At 39.0% G+C, this 17,592-nt stretch overlaps 1 protein-coding gene across 5 annotated transcripts in view; it reads right to left on the reverse strand.

Annotated features, from left to right (window-relative positions):
• The window catches only part of TENM1 (teneurin transmembrane protein 1), a 316,457-nt gene that overhangs the window by 284,790 nt on the left and 14,075 nt on the right, over positions 1-17,592 (reverse strand). For all 5 annotated transcript variants that reach the window (XM_069986814.1, XM_069986815.1, XM_069986817.1 and 2 more), the window contains exon 2: positions 7,216-7,456. In XM_069986814.1, coding sequence (XP_069842915.1) covers positions 7,216-7,456 — 241 coding nt within the window. The remainder of the gene's footprint in view (positions 1-7,215; positions 7,457-17,592) is intronic.

Here is a 17,592-nt window from a genome sequence, read left to right on the forward strand (position 1 = left end):
TCCCGCCTTGCTCAGTGTGCTGCTTTGAGCGAATGGGAGAGCGCTCGCCTGTCTGCTCCTTCTCCTCTCAGCTCAAAGAATGAACATGTTCATTCTTTGAGCGGAGAGCAGCGGCAGCGGAGAGGCGCGCACTCTCTCACTCACTCAAAGCAGCACACTGAGCACGGCGGGATTCCGCGGCAGAGAGCTCAGCCCTAATTATGGATAGCCCCTTTATTTTTTAGCAAAACCTGCCAAAACCCCCTTCACTGTTCCAAGTCTCTTCACATTGAGAATCGTGACTGTCTATAATCTGTGTTAAAAAGCAAGAAACATTGGAACTGGCTGTATGTTTCAAATAACTAAATGTTCTCATTCTAGCATTGAATATTTATTAGTAGGTGGAGGTAGACGTAGGAATAGAATGTTCTTAAGGTCTCCAGGTAGGTTTTAAGTGAATAAATTGGAATTATTAGTTGAGCTTGTGAAGATGAAGCAGTGTGGCAGTAAATGTATGCGATGCAGGTTATTTATTTATTCATTTGGAGAAGGAGATGGACTGTTTGACCCCTCAATTCCACAGAGACCTTAAGGCTGATTCAGAAAATGAATTTATAATGTTACTTATCTAGCAAGAAGAAGGCTGGGAATAAAATCCTCATATGCAAATCAGCGGCTGTATTCGGCCTTCCCAAACACATTTCAGAGTTTAGGGAGATAAATTGGAGTAGATTGCCTGATACCAATTATTTTTACACTGCTGAAAAGAGGCAGGTTTGATCTAATATTATGTATGTTCTGCTGCTTAGAGAGGATCAAGGCACACAGATAACTCAGTATTTCATTATGAATCAATTAATAATTCTGCAACCACACGGTACATAAGGTAAGGTACAGGTTACACACATAATCCCCAACACTTCTGTGTATTCAGAAGGGATTGTAAAGTAAAGCTAGCATTAAAAATGTAAATGAAACGGGGGTTAGAAGGAGCCACGGGCAGCTTAAGTACAGCACTAAGTGTTTTCTGATTATGTCAAGCTGATCCCATTGCGAGCTTAGGTAGATATATTCACATCACCTAAAATATTCTGTATAAACAAAGGAAAGAGGAAGATTTGGAAATAGTTATCCGTTGTCCAGCAAAAATCTATTTCTTTAAAAAAAAAACTGATATCAGAAAGTTTTATAGATTTGTAATATATTTCTAGTTAAAAAAAATCTCGTCTTCCCATACTTATTAGCTACTATATGTCATACAGGAAATGTTTTAATTTTCAGTCTGACACAGTGCTCTCTGCTGCCACCTTTGGCCAAGACAGAAACTCTGTCTCGGTTTTATATGAATCCCCATAGAAAACCTTTCCATCAGCAATTAAGGCTTGTGCACACTTTTCAGGCTTCTCATTGAGAAACCAAATCTGAATTACTAAAGTCTGGTCTATTCTGGTCAATATATGATTTAGGCAAAATTCACACAACGTGAGAGAGCGGCCGTTCCGTGATCTTTTGGCCGCAGGGTTCTGATGTGGCCGCACCAGCGCGCGCCCGCATCAAAACCTCACACAGCACAAAATTTAGCAAGCGTCCGGAGCCGCTTGCCTTATTGTTTGACCTGCCAGGGTTTCCTACAACCGCAATTCATTGAATTGCGTCCACAGAAAACTGACATGTGTGTACACTCCGGCCGGGATCCCATAGAAGCAGAGGCAGTGTGCCACAACGGGAAAAGTACGTCCGTTGTTGCCGATGGCAGATACGCCCGGAGGGCACGGAGCTGAAACTTTAAAAGTAATTTTTTATGACAATAACTGCATCACCTTCCAAATGGACCGCAGGACAGATCTTGGATTAAAAGCAGCTATCCAAAATTACAATCGGTTTGGGGGGTCAGATTGTGGGTACAGAGTCGCTTTAAAGGGTTATTCCCAGGTTCAAAACCACTAATCATCAAAAAGGCAATCATAAAGGGTATGTGTCACCTGGACTGTTTAGAGTCAGATACTAAGAACTGTTCTTTTATTTTAATATGTTTCTATTTTTTTTACTATGGTTTATTTTTTTGTACATTGTTATAGGTGCTGTCATATTGCCGGAGCTGGTTTTAACAGCATTTAGTAACATGCTTTATAGCAAGACTAATGGTCATAGATGACAATAGACAGAATCTGTCTATTAAGATCATTAAGATCAATGTAAAACATTACTAAGCATATATTGTGATCCTTACAGAGATCATTCCACAGGGAGCTGCTAATGTCTACTCTACTGGTGACACATGTCGCTGCATTGCTGTACAGATCACTTTACAGCAGCCTCCTCTTATCACCCCAGAAACAACAGGAAATTTTAGCATAGTTTTAGCCCCAGTAGTTAGAATGAAAACTGAAAGATTTCAGGATTATATAATAATATAGTAAGTAAAAAAAAAAATTGGAAAAAAAAACCACAAAAATCTTAAAAATATGTTTAAAATAAAAAATATATATATAAAAAGGAATTTTTTGAACAGAATTTTCAGAACAGAAGTTAGAAGTGTTCAGCTCGGTTTATTAGCCCTATAAAAATTAATGGACAGATGTACAGTATGTGCACCACCATGACATTTATTCAAGGGACAACTGACTTCTATTCTGAGGATCAGTGGGATATTCCACCGCTGAGCTTTATTGGCTTTATTATCCCCTATACTGTAAATAGCTGTAACTATTGAAGTCGGAATCGCCCCTTTAACGTATAGTTTAAAGGGGTTATCCAGCGATACCAAAACATGGCCACTTTCTACCAGAGACAGCACCACTCTTGTCTCCAGTTTGGGTGCAGGTTTTGTAACTCAGTTCCATTGAATTCAATGGAGCTTAATTGCAAACTACACCTGAACTGGAGACAAGAGAAGGGCTGTCTGTGGAAGAAAGTGGCCATGTTTTTGTAGCACTCAATAACCTTTTTAATACAGTGTATTTTTTGCTATCTTGCTCAGTTTAGTATATGGTATATTATCAGGACTATAACAATGAGGCTCATAACATTCAGAACCTAATTATACATAAACTTTATCTTGCTGACAATGAGCTAAATTTTAATGTTGTTAACTATAAAATATTTTACAGCAGAACATATATGGCCACAATTGTGTTCAAAGAAGAATATATACAGTCGATATAAGATGAGACAAAGAGTTTAATTAGACATCATTGAGAATAATCTATGTGCATAATAAACCAAATACAACTGAAAAAAAGCAGGAAACATTCTAAAGTGGATGGCTAAGTTCCCGGAGAACTAATATAAGAAGTTAGATGCATTCATTTGTATTAAAGATATTGCTGGACGCTGTTTATACTGTCCACAAATTTTACATAACTTTTCTTCTGCCTAAAATGCATTATGCACCAAGAAGTGACAAGCCATTTACAGCATAGGTAATAAGTTTGCATTAAGTCCACTTGTTTGCAGCTTACAAACAGCCTTAATTATTTATAGATTAAACAAATTTAAATTTTCAGGAAGTCAGTGCTTCAATGATTTTTTTTTTTTTTTTTAAGTGTAAATGCCTTTACAGTAAAACTTTGACATGTCAGAGAGACTTGAAAAGTTTTTATTGGTGAGTTTTTTTATGGGTGAAGGCCACAGCTGAGCTCTATTTGTCCCCACTGTCTCCTACTCACCAAATAAAGGCTCCATAAACCTCCATGTGAAAGAGGAAGCTGGGAGAAGCTTTGCTCAGCAGTTCTTCTCCCTGCTGATTCTAACAATCATTGTAGTCTCAGCACCCTTATGAAAACTATTGACATGTCTTTATGGCATTTAAATACTATATTTTTTTTGTCAAAATAAGTGTAATGTAAAAACATGGAAACAGGAATAATTTGACACAAAAAACAATGGATTACAGAATATACAGTGATAAGATAGGCCCAATTTTTAGTATGGTAGCATCCCTTGAACTCTGCTTGTGTCAGGACTGAAGTCAGTAGAACCTAGGTCTCACCCACCCTATTTGCCTACTTGCAGCGATCTGCCCTAAGCAATAGCGGGCAACTGTGTGACAGTCCCTGGCCTAGATAGGTGTAACAAATAACACAGACAAGACAAACACAATAAGAGGAGTAGACAGTGCAGGGGCAACAAATGGGCAGCGCGCAGTACAGAAAAATAATCCAAAAACAAGGTCCAAAGACAAAAGGTGTTGGTCAAGGCTGGCAGCAAACAAGACTGGTCAAAGAACAAGGCAAGGTCAAAGTAGCAAGATAATAGCAAAGGCACAGTAGCAGGCAAGAGGCAAGCCTAATAGCCGGTCAGGATTATACAGGCTGGGGGTGTTATATAGGAGTCCAGGTACAGTATCTGGTCTAGAATGTAATTGGACCAAGATTTGCCAGTCACAGAAAGAACCAAAAAAAGTTTAATTGTGAAGTGGCCAGACAGAACTTAGCAGGAGAAGGTCGAGTGTGTCCATGAAACAATAAAGTAAGCAGACATAATAAACCAGTGTTCAGGCAAACACAAAAAAACACAGAACAAGAACAAAATGAAACCAAAAGCAAAATCACGGTCACGCTCTGTGACCTAAGGACCGTACCGAGGACCGAACAAGTACAGTCCTTACAGCTAGCTTGTAGGCTAACGTACTGTACAATAATAGGTTCCTTCATTTTCTGTTTTAAGATTCCATTGAAAAATGTAACTGAATTTCAAGGCAACAGTGGGTTTTTTATGATACCATAATGATTTTCATCACATAGAGAAGAGTTGTTCAGTATGATTTTTCACTGCATGTGAACTAGTCGGAATGACACAAAATACTGGCAGGAAAATGGAATAAACATGAAAATAAGGGATATCAGAAATCTTTATGGGCAAATCAAACGCTATCCATAACTTCCATTCTACATTGGATTAATGACTTCCTATGGTTTCCAAAGCCTTAGGTAATTTGTAGAAAACATTAGACAAGGATCACTGTATATTCAAATCAATAGAGAAACAAGCTAAGCAGCTGCAGATAGTATTACCACAGCAAGCAGATTCAACATGTTTAGTTGAATGAGTGATGATCACATTGGTTTGTATCCATTATATAGTCACACAGTCACAGGAATCCATTTACTGTATAAGGACTAAAATCCAATTATTTAGTTCTATATGATCAATAATTAATAGGCGTTAAAGCCTGGGATCACACATTGCATTTTATCGAGCTTTCTAATGCTTCTTGTCATTTTGTTAGCAGCAAAAAATTATTTAAAAAATGGCATTTTGTGGTGTGGCTATTGACTGCTGAGTTTTTACAGTAGCTCCAAGCTATATCTAAAAGTCAGAGGGATCTCAGGACTGAGACTCCAACCAATATAAACTATTCACAGGCTTTATGCCTTAAAGAGAACCAATCAGCCCAATTAGGCTGATTTGGTTCTCTGGAGCACTGTATAAAGCACCATAAGGGCGCTCGGTGGGGATGAGTGACAGGCAGAGAGGCCCTTTACTGGTTTCTCTCTCTATCAATCATCCAGCCAAGCGTGCTGATAGGTTGAGATCAGTGACTAGAAACAGACAGGGAGCTGTCTAGTTGACTACCTGCTGCCCCTCTCCTTGCAGCGCATCAGGGATCAAACTTAATTTTCCCGGGTATAAAGCTGCTGCTGCAGCCATGGTCGGTACTTGCCGCATGCTGCACAAGAGCTTTATACTGTGCTCCAGAGAACAAAATCAACCCTGATTGGTTCCCTTTAAGATTTCCTAGGTGCTATGCAATGCTCTTTCTTCTTCCTAGTAAACAACTGAGGATTGCTCTATTTAATATTATTTTTTAAAAAGTACGGACTCTGATTGCAATGAAATCATGCTCCATTCTTTTCTGCAGGGTCGGCATTGCATTGAATTGAAAGCGATGCCGCCGACTCTGTTCACAGTTCAATATTTTAATTCCCGGTGGCCGTACTTTACATTGCAGTGAATGGTTAATTGACTTGCGGGCACATCCAACTGTGCCTGCAAGTTAATTAAAAAAAAATAAAGTTTCTGCAGCTGATACAGAAGTATCAGCTGCAAAAATAGCCCGGTCGGCAAACAGTTTAACACTGTCCGTTGCTATGCAATGGACGGTGGTAAACGCTGTGTGAACATAGCCTTACTCTACCCTTTCTGCTTATACCTTCTTTGCTGTAACTAAAGTTTCTTACCACTGATTCTCTCTCTCTATTTTTGTAACTATGCTAAGAAGCACTCTGTGGTTCCATTATTTTAGCAGTACAGATCACCTAAAGGTCAGATTTCATGAGATTGGGAACCAGTAAGCTGCTGCTTAGAGGTATAGTTCATCTACAGACAGGAAGATGACATTTTTAGGGTTGTCTGGGGACCTAGAAGGATGCTCACATAAGGTATAGGTCCACTCAAGGTTGGAGTTTGACATTCTTTAAATTGTGTCAAGGTTCGGAAAGGGCTAAAAATGTGGCAATAGAAAGAGCAGCCCTTTCAGCTGAGTATCTTACAGCCTCACGTGTTTACCATTTATAGTGTACACCTCTGTGCTAAACACAACAATAAAATATAGTAATAGTTATTTCTCCTCAGTAAACTAAATTTATTATATCTAAGTATTAATAGTAAACCACCACATTCTGCAGTAAAACAGTTTCAATTGTACAATTACAAGCATTTTCTGTAACTTTTTTTTTTCCCGGTAATGGCACACTATAACATGGCAGCCTCCTGATAAATTGGTATTTCTATTTTTCCTTTATATCTTAACTACATTGTCTCCGATAGTTGCATCCTTAGATACTACCATTGTGAAGCGTGAACTTCTCGCAAAGAAAAAAAAAAAAACACAGCACACCTCATTAATTACAAGCATTAAAAGTAACATCTGCCATCATTTCATACCTCATGAGCAGAACATGTTTTAGTCGAAATTTCTCCCAAAGACTTTTCCACCGTCAAACCGATGCAGATCAAGTAATTATCTAACAAACTACTACTTGTGTGATCTTTCTAATAGATGCTTTAACACTAAATTATCTGTAAAAGCACGAAAACAGTAGGAACTCTGTAGATATAATGATTAGATTGCTTCGTGCTTAGTTTCAAAGCAAAGTGTCTTCCTGTACTAAACATCAAACACAGCTTTAACATTGTGTGAAGTAAAACAGAATACACTAATGATTTTTTGATACTCGAGACACAGATCTTGCCAGAGTTTGAAGAGAAGTTTTGTCTGCTTTTGGATCTTACCTGGTCTCTAGGGGTATGTTGCTGTTTAAAACCCAGCTGTTGTGCAGGTGCACTGAATCTTGAGTGCTTGTGGGTGGGTTGGAAACAGCTGGACCTGGCTGACTGCGAGTTGTCATGGAACTCCTCTGGAGAGTATCTAATGTCTGTGAAGTCTGTCGGCTGCAGGTGCACGCATGTGGTGGTGGAGGCGGAGGAGGTAGAGGCCTGAAGGTAAACTGGTTGCGTGGGCTTCCGGGAATCTCTAAACATCAAACAGACAAGTAAAATAAAATAATTTATTAGATGTACAAGCTTTTGACAGGCAAAGAGATAACTCAAACAATTAATAAGGCGAAATTTGTATGTGTTTTTTATGCATTTTACAGATTAAGGCTGCGTTCACACTACGTATATTTCAGTCAGTATCGTGGTCCTCATATTGCAACCAAAACCAGGAGTGGATTAAAAACACAGAAAGGATCTGATCTGTTCACACAATGTTGAAATTGAGTGGATGGCCGCCATATAACAGTAAATAACTGCCATTATTTCAGTACAACAGCTGTTGTTTTAAAATAACAGCAAATATTTGCCATTATATGGCGGCCATCCACTCAATTTCAACATTGTGTGAACAGATCCTTTCTGTGTTTTTAATCCACTCCTGGTTTTGGTTGCAATATAAGGAACACAATACTGACTGAAATATACGTAGTGTGAACCCAGCCTAAATTCTTATTAACATGTTCCTTACATGTATACATTTGTATTTTAATCAGCAAATTAGATATATATAAGAAGAACAGAATTGTACTTAAATCAATACCATTTCAACCAGCCCACCTCGGCTGCTGCAAATGAAAAGATAGTTTTTTACCCTTACCAAGGCACCGGGCACATTTTAAAAGACATGGCTTAGAAAAGGACTTGCATTAAATACCGGTGGTTTTGGGGGGGGGGGGGGATTGGTGGGTACAGTGTCTACATTGTCTACAGTATCTCTTTAAAGGGGTTGCCTAAGAAAAAAAAAAGGTAGCTGCTTTCTTTTGAAACAGCACCATTCTTGTCCTCTTGTCCTCAGCGTGGTTGTAGTTTTGCAGTTCAGTAGCACTACTTCTGACAATAAAATTTGTGTATTTGATTTTTCACCAGTTTTCTCCCCTACATGTTCCATCTCCTGTACCTGGCACATAGAAACTGTACACTTCACTATATCTTTATATTACACCATCAGAAACAGCACAGAGTACTAAGCAGTACTAAGCTGTTAAGCACTGGTGTGAGATGGATCACTTACTAGAGCTTTTTAGAAGTATTCCTTTGTGCCTCTCTGTCTCACACATTAGCCTCCTCCTTCTCCCCCTCTCCATAGACATAAATGGATTTTTAACATTTTTTCTTTAGAGTGAATGATAGGCTTAGGAAAAAGGGGAGCAGGAAAGTAGCCGTATAAGTGGAGAAAAAAATATTTTCTAAAAATATAAAGTTCCTATTGATTTTTGCAATGTTTGTTGAAAGATTAGGGATTTAGGCTGTTTAGTCAGTTCTTGATATGGGAAGGGAACTCATCAAGAAGTTTTTGAGCAATGAATGTATTGAGAGGTTGGAAGAAATAGCTGAACAAGCATTCAGCAGACAACTATGTAAGATGTATAATTATTTTAAGACATTATTATAATAAAAAAAAAGTAGATTTTTTTTGGCACTTTCAGTGGGTTCATAGGAATTTAAAAACACAGAATGCTTTAGTAATGGGTATAGGAAGCTTCAGCATTAGATAAAAAATTGCAAGATTAGTGAATGACGTTATAATTCATTTACTTTTATTAGTATAAACTTAACAAACGTGAACATTGTCCAAAAACCTACATATTTTAAGCCTAAGAAGGGCTCTGACAACCATGAATTTAGTTTAAAATGCGTCTTTCGGGACAATGTGCAAAATAAGGTTTCTAAAGTTTATGTGAATAAAATTGGATTACTTGACTGAAACGTGATTGTGGATGATCTGAAAACAGCTATAAACTTTGTACGCAGTTTTAAGTCAGTAATGGCATACCTATGACACGCGTAGCCATGTTCCCTGACATGCGGCCACATACAGAGAGGTATGTGGAGCGTGCCATTAAGGACTTCAGCACAGCCTTGGCGCATCCTAATTACAGAAGCCAGGGTCTGGCAGTGCTCCCATGTCGCCTGCCTCATGTATCTCGCCGCACCTTCCGCCCAATGTGTGCTCCGCATATACCTGGCACTATCTTCTGACTTGATGCATAACAGCGCCACATTCCTACACCAAGCTGCAGTGCAACGGTGCCATGCTCCTGTGCCTGCATCCTACAGCAATCTGTGGCTCCAAGCTCTTTCTTATCACTGGTGACCAGACCTGCTTACAGGTGACCCTTCAGCAAGTTGATGAGTATGCAGGGGGCGGGTGGGGTGGGGGGGAGAGGTTTCTGGTACAGGGATGGCATATGGGGCACTGAGAGTTTATGTTAGTGAAGGGATTGGGTAGGGGGACTGAGGGTGTTTGCTGGTGAAGGAATGAGGGGGCAAAGGGACTGGGTGTGTGTGCTGGTGAAGGCATGGGGCATGGGGACTGGGGTGTGTGCTGGTGAAGGGGTGGGTCAGGGGGACTAGGGGTGTATGCTGGTGAAGGGGTGGGTCAGGGGGACTGGGTGTGTGTGCTGGTGAAGGGATGGGTCAGGGGGACTGGGTGTGTGTGCTGGTGAAGTAATGGAGCAGGGGGACTGGGGGTGTGTGCTGGTGAAGGGATTTGGCAGGACTGGGGGTATATATTTTAGTTATTCAAACTATAAATATCACAAAATTATGTTTTCTTGCTGAAGTGACACACCACCTAAGTTATGATTGTTTTTTTTTTGCGGAATTTTGACATACCAAGATGAAAAGATTGCCCATCACTGCTCTAAAATATGTTTCTTTTACACAAAGCGATAATTGTTTAAATCTGCACAATAGTGATAGCATTTGAGCAAATATATGCTCGTGTACAAACAGCTAAAGATCAGGGTCAGTTTTTCGGTGCCCTTGGGTGACAGAGCCTCAGAGGGCCCCTTTGTGGAGCAAATCACGTGGCGACAGGGAAAAACATAGCAGGTCCTCTTATAGATGGCCCCCTTATTGATGCCCCCCCCCTACCAGACAAACATCTTAGGCAATTTACTTTTTCAACTTTTTACTCCCATCATTGTGCCCCCAAACAGTAACATGACTATCTTTGTGCCTCTATCTAAAGTTATATCCCTTCTTTATGCCTTATTCTATAGTTGGGATCCCATCTGTAGTTAGGCCCCCTCTTCGTACCTCTATCTGTATTTGTACCCCCTTTTATTGCCCATATTTGTAGTTAGTCCCCGTTTGTGCCCTCCACCTATAGATGAGCCCCCTTTTTGGGCTTCAATCTGTAGTTAGGCCCTCTCTTTGCGCAAAAATAACTCCACCCATGTGGAGGCCAATTGTGTAGAAGATACATCCTACATCCGCAAACTTCACCAGCAAGCAAGATCTCCTCCAAAGATGTAAATTCAGGGTTGAAGGTCTCCTGAGGGCTCATGTCCATTAACCCTCCTGCTCAGTACATTTGGTAAAGATCCACAATATGGACACAAGTTATGGGACGTATATACATCCCACTTACATGATCTAGGCAAGCGGGGGGGGGGGGGGGGGGCAAGGTGCGGAGGGAGTGTGGCCTTCTCCTGCATTAGATTTACCATGAATTACACCTTCAGACAGGTGTAAATCGTAATAACAGTCTACAACAGCTCTGAGCTGTTGTAGATTTCTAAGCCTGCTGCTCCAGATACATTGTATTAATTGATAGATGCGTCTCTCAGTAAACCCGGTGTGGGACATTAAACAGGGATTTAGACTGGCGTACAGATATGCTGGTCTTGAAAAAATCTCCATAATATCTGAGCATGTCACTAGAGCACTGGCTTAGGTCAATCAATTATATATAACCCCATAGCATTATTCCTTCTTCACCAAGCTTTACAGTTGGCACAATGCATTCAGGTACTCGATATTCTGCTGAATTCCCCAAACCCAGATTTGTCTATAGACTGCCAGATAGTTGAGTGTGATTCATCATTCCACAGAAAATATTTCTACTGCTACAGCGTCTAGTCACTACATGATTTACTCCATCCAGTACTCAAACTAACTTGCAACCATGGCATCCTATTACTATAGGAGGTGTCCCCTGTTCATCTACACGGCCAGATTATACTATGTAGGAATATAGAAACATAGAAAATTGTTGGCAGAAAAAGACCACCTGGTCCATCTAGTCTGCCCTTTTGGTATTTTCTTTTTTTTTATATCGTAGGATAGCTATATGTAGATTATCTTTTTGTGTCAATAATTCTGCTGATTGGAACCCAAACTTTGCATTAGCTTTTTTCCCTATATTCCCAACAATGTCCTTTAACAAAATTGGATTTTGTTTAAAAAAAAAAAAAAAAAAAGCTGAACAGAATAATTCCACAACAAAATGAGTTCCCTAGCCCTAAAACATTGATGCGTGCAATGTAAAAAAAAAAATTCCTAATAACGCAAATGATGATCTGGATCTTTCTTACAACTGTAATATAGATTTTGAAGCATTACATAGCTACTAAGGTTGAAAAAATAAGGCAGCTCAGTTTTTATGTGTGAGGTCGATTTGTTATGAATTCACAAACAGACAATGTTAGATTTTAACGCTCCATTAATCCTTTTATTTCACTCCATCTTATATAGCATTAGTATATACCAAGGTCCTTGGTAGTTTACAGTTTACCATTATCCAAATAGTTCCGGCACTGCTCCATACGTGAAAACCAACATTTCTGAGTCCCGCTTAAATAATAAACACCATTTATTTCCATCCTTTTGTTTTATCCAATCGACTAGAAATGCAATAGATTTTACTCAGCTCTGGAGACTCTGTGATTTGAATATATTTATGGATTTTGTAACTTTTCGTACTTCGCGTTAAAAGATGTTCTTTATCTAAGATATTAAAAATTCTGCTGTTTCTAAATCTTAAATGCAAGTTTAGGCTTTTGTTCCGAAAGCACTTTACAGTAATAAATGTTAAACTGCATGCTATAATCCCCAAACGACTCGCATTTTTTCAGATCTTCCAATGAACAATTTATTCCAGACTTGTAGAAAAAAAGTACAGCCAGTCCATGTGGAAAATTAGCCTACAATAAAAATCACAGCAAACTCTTTCCTGACAACATGGCCTACTTTACTTTTGATATTCTCCTGTAATTTCCCTGCAGCAAATGCCCCCCGAGCCAGCTTACTATAATCATAAAAACTTTACTCGGTTCCTTGTACTAAGGAGAACAACAGAATTAAAGCATCTATTTTACAACTCTTTATTATTAAGTCGCTAAAAGGTTCAATCGACCCACATGTTTTATAGAGAGAAAGGGAAGAGATGTCATTCTGTTCCTAGGAAACTATATCAATTTTGGATAAGTAATAAGCATAATGCATTGCATTTTATTGAAGAAACAAGAAAAAAAGCAAGCACAAAATCAAACATTTATAGAGCACAGTGCAGAAAGGCCTTATAAAACAGTATGCAGGGACTTTTTACTACAGAATATTTCGCTGATATATGTGTAGACTGCCACAACTGCAAATGTTTATTCACTTCGAGGTAGTTTAGCTTAGTTTAATGTAGTTTTAATACAAAGGACAGCACTGATTTTAAAGAAATAAGTTTGTAGATAAAGTTTGCCTCTCATAGGATAGGATGTAGCTTTTGCTTAACCAAAATAAAAAAAATAAAAAATTGAGGAAAAGGTCATGTGTAATGTTACAGCAAGAGGATAAAGGATGATGGGTGTGCTTGTGGGTGCGGCAACCTGAAAGCATTCAAGTTATCACATCTTGGGATTGCAGCAGGGACAAAATATCTCACTGGTGTGCCATGAAGTTGAGTGAGTTATCCTAGAGCTTGTCTCAGTAAAAAATGGATCTATAAGCACAGTAGAATATAAAGGGCAGTTTAAATCAATGTCCCACAAGATGTATTGTTAAAGGGTAAAGTTTGTATATTCAGATGTGTTTTATGTAATATATTAAAGGAATGACCTGATGAAGTTTAATGTTTTACAAAAAAACAGGTCAGATTAAACAAACTTTATGATTAAAGAAAACATCTTGTGGTGCAGCTCTTAAACTTTCTTTCTTTCTTTCTTTCTTTCTTTCTTTCTTTCTTTCTTTCTTTCTTTCTTTCTTTCTTGGCTTTTTGTACCTGACTTCCCTGGTTATCTGGCTTCCCTGGAACTTTTGGCTTTGTGATTTGACTATCCTCCTGATTCCGTCTCTGTACTTCAGCTGCCCGCACATTGTGACCTCGGCCTGTTGATGATTCCTATTCGTTGTCTGTCTTGTCTGTTTTGGACTTTACCCAGGTCAGGGATGGTTCCCCAGTTGCCCTCAGTTGCAAGGAGCCACGGACAATGGGCAGGGACCAGTTCAGAATTCACTGTCAGTGTCTCCATATCCCTTCCCTGACCGATTTATGTCAGCAGGTCTCTGACAGGTTAGCTCTGTGTTCTCCCTGGCGGAGATCTGAGCACTTAGTCCCTGACTGATCAAAACTTGTCTGTTTGACAGCAACACTTTAAAGTTTATAGTACAGTTTTGAGAGCACTTTACACAAAAAGGTTATTTGCATTGGCCTCATTCTGCATTGCATTTGGGCATTTTCAACCTTTTTGAGTTTGGTGTTTCCTATAGTCTTAAAAAAAATGCTTGATTTAAAGGGGTTATCCAGAAATAGAAAATCATAACTTTGTTCCAGAAACATTGTCACTATTGTTCATATTTTGTGTGTGCTATTGCAGCACAGTTCCACTAAAGAGTAAGGGGCAGAGTTGTACTACCACAAAAAACGTGAAGACAGGTGTGGTGCTCTTTTTGGAATAAAGCAACTAGGCTTATTTAGACTATGTTCACACAACATCTTTTTATGGGAAATAACATCCATTGTTTTTAAAATAACAGGCATAGTTATAAAAAAAGTTGGCCACAAATAGTGATCATGAACATTATTTGCAGCCGTTATTTATTAAAAGACAGCTGTCTTTTTGACAGCAGTCCTATTGTGTGAACATAGCCCCAATCCTGGATAACCCCTTTAAGGGCTACCATCACACAGTAGTGTGTTTTGGGGAAAAGTACCACTTTAGTTCTTGACTCAAAATTAGGATTAGATTTAAACGGAATGGGAAATACAAAGAAATGACTTCTGCTTTTTGCTGGCTTTTGCTCAAAACTGCAGTGGTACATATATAGCATGGGACCATGCACCACTATAGAGCAACAAACATGAAGAAGAGGACTAGATCATGGCACCTGCCACGTAAACTATGACTTTATACATAAAATGACCCATGTTTAGCAATAGTTGCAAGTAGCATAATTTTAGCCAATGTCTGAATTAATGTTAGGTCAAATAATGAAGAATGGTGTTTTTAGTTTACGATTGTATGTGCCTATATACATTGCTATGGTGGTCAGAAACTAACCTGTTGCTTTACAAAGCAATGATTTCCATAATTTGCACTACTTACAATATAAAAGCAGCTGTATTCAAGTTCCAACATTTTTTTTATATTTCTTATGGTGTGTCTCTTCTGTATACCAGCCAGTTATGGATGTATAGTTGGCAGCAAACTGTCTACATGTCTCCACCCACCTTTTTACAAAAAAGATGATTTCCTTGTCACATGGAAGCATGCTGAGAGTGACCATGTAAACTCGGTTTTAAAAAGGTCTAGCTTTATTCCAAATTTCAAGACCCAGATGGATTTTGATTCCTTTTAGTTCTCCTCAGCCTAACCTTGCTGCACCAGAAGGAATCGATAAAACATAGGGTTCCTTCCATTAATGGAGGAGTTGCTTACCAAACTGTTTTTACCTTCAACTAAATTTAGAATTCCTCCAAAAAAAGAGTAAACGTGAAAGTATCTGGAAAAGTGCTAATTCAACTACAAAACCTTACAAAAAATTTTCCCAAAACCTCAGCATGGAATTCTAAGCATAAATCAATTGATCTTAACAATATTATTGTCTGGTTTAGTCCCCTTCTAAGTGCAGTATGCTTTCAAAATAATTATAGAAAATAATACTTATAGTGGCAATAAGACCGACAAAATGATATCATTTTCTCAATGTAACAGTGATTTTTATACTAGAGATTCTGAGCAGCTTGCACAAGGTCACACACTGATAAGGGACTTTGATCCAATTTCATTTGAAGCCAAGAACTTTACTTGTAAGATACATTTTCTGACTTCTGGCAGAAAAGATTCCGTGGTCTCGGCCATCTGTCATGTACAGCTATAAAACGCTGCTCGTAGGAGTTTTAACTCCTCTGCATAGTATATCATCAGCTATCTTCAAAATGGTTCCATTCTGTCTAGGGACTGTTACAGGTGCTGGCAAAATATTGTGCATTTGTATAAATTTATATAACACTGGCTGTTTATTAAAGTTAATTCATCAGTGATATTTCCACATATTTCTTACAATTTTAAGACTTGTAGAAATAAGTGGTAATGGTAATGTTTGCAGCAGAGTCTAAAAGCATTGTTAACAACTTGATGTTATAAGTTTCAAATGTAATCACGAGTATTAACTACTTAAAGTTATTTTATTTTAGCTTAAACCCTAAGCTGGCCATATACAATAGACCTTGTATTTGTTGGTCAAACATGCCAAATGTGGTGGGATCAGCCAATCCCTGGGCATGTAAGATTTTAATTGCCCGATCCATCTGTTCATCCAGAGGTGTCAATTTCTTTCTTCCCTCTTCCTATTCAGAATATAATACATGTATGCTTGTGCTATATAATATTAAATGGTGTAAGAAAAACAACAAAAAAAACAGAAAAAACAGCAAAAATTGCAATGGGGGAGGGGAATGAGGTAAAGGCCAACCTAAATACATTCTTTTCTATTGTATTTACAGAGGAGAATCTTATAACAGATGGCATGGCTAGGGATGATATAAATTCTCCCATAAATCTCAACAGCCTAACACAACAAGAAGTGAGACGGTGCCCTTAAGGCATTAAGATCCATAAATCCCTGTGCCCAGAAGGCATCCATCCCAGTTTTGCAGTAACTACTGTACATATTGTGTTAGACAGACACTTATTCCTAATATTTAAAGATTTTATGATATCAGGGATTGTTCCACAAGACTGGCACATACCTAATGTGGTACCAATATTCAAGAAGAAGTCAAAATGTAATCCTGGAAACTATAGGCCAGTAAGTCTGACATTTATTGTGGGTAAAGTATTTGAGGGATTTGTAAGAGATGCTATACTGCTGTATCTTAATAAAAATAATCTTGTAACACAGCATTAGCATGGGTTTATGAGGGATCTGTCTTGTCAGACTAAAGATAAATTCACACAACGTATAAATTCATTAAGCAACAGACGTTGTTGCTGGCTTGCAACAATGGCCGTTATTCAATGACAGCGTCCGATTGCTTTCATTACTGTGGAATCCTAGCGGAAGTGTATACACACTGTGTACACTCTGGCCAGGATTCCATGTGGCCACAAAAAAAGCTGACATGTCAATTTTGTGCGGCCACTATTCATTGAAAAGCGGCTGCACGAAATTGACTGTGCAGACAATGTAAAGTGTGGCTCTTTGTTTGACATAGTGACATAGGAGAAGGTTTGGTAGAAAAAGTTTCTCTGTTTGCTGATGACACAAAAGTGTGCACTAGGGTTGACATTCTTAGAGGTGTCAGTAATATGGATATTATTTAGCATTATCAGATAAGTGGTCTAAAAGACAGAAACTGCAGTTCAATGTTTCCAAATGTAAAATAATGCACTTGGGGAGGACGTATCCTCTATCCGAGTATCATTTTGGCAGTTCTGCAGAGGAGAAGGATTTAGGGGTAGTGATTTCTTACAGCCTTAGGCTATGTTCACACTACGTAAGGGACCGGCCGTTCCGTGACCCCGGCCTGGTCACAGAACAGCCGGTCTCTGTCCAGATCATCTTTCCGGCCGCAGAGCTCTGATGCGGGCGCATAATCGCGCCCGCCCGCATCAGAGCTTCCGATAGCACACAGTGAAGCAAGCGGCCGCTCACTTTACTGTGTGAACTGACAGGGTTTCCTACGGTCCATTGAATTGCAGCGCCGCTCCCGGCGGGAGTGTATACGATGTGTATACTCTCTGGCCGGGATCCCTTTGAAAATAAGGCATTGTTCCACCCCTCGAAAAAGTCTGGCCGTTGTTGCCACTTTTACGTGGTGTGAACATAGCCTTAAAATGAGTGACCAGTGTAACCCTGGCGGTGGGGAAAGCAAATAGTATGTTTGGCTGTGTA

Source organism: Dendropsophus ebraccatus, chromosome 10 (assembly GCF_027789765.1).
Source record: "Dendropsophus ebraccatus isolate aDenEbr1 chromosome 10, aDenEbr1.pat, whole genome shotgun sequence".
NCBI classification, from domain to species: Eukaryota; Metazoa; Chordata; class Amphibia; order Anura; family Hylidae; genus Dendropsophus; species Dendropsophus ebraccatus.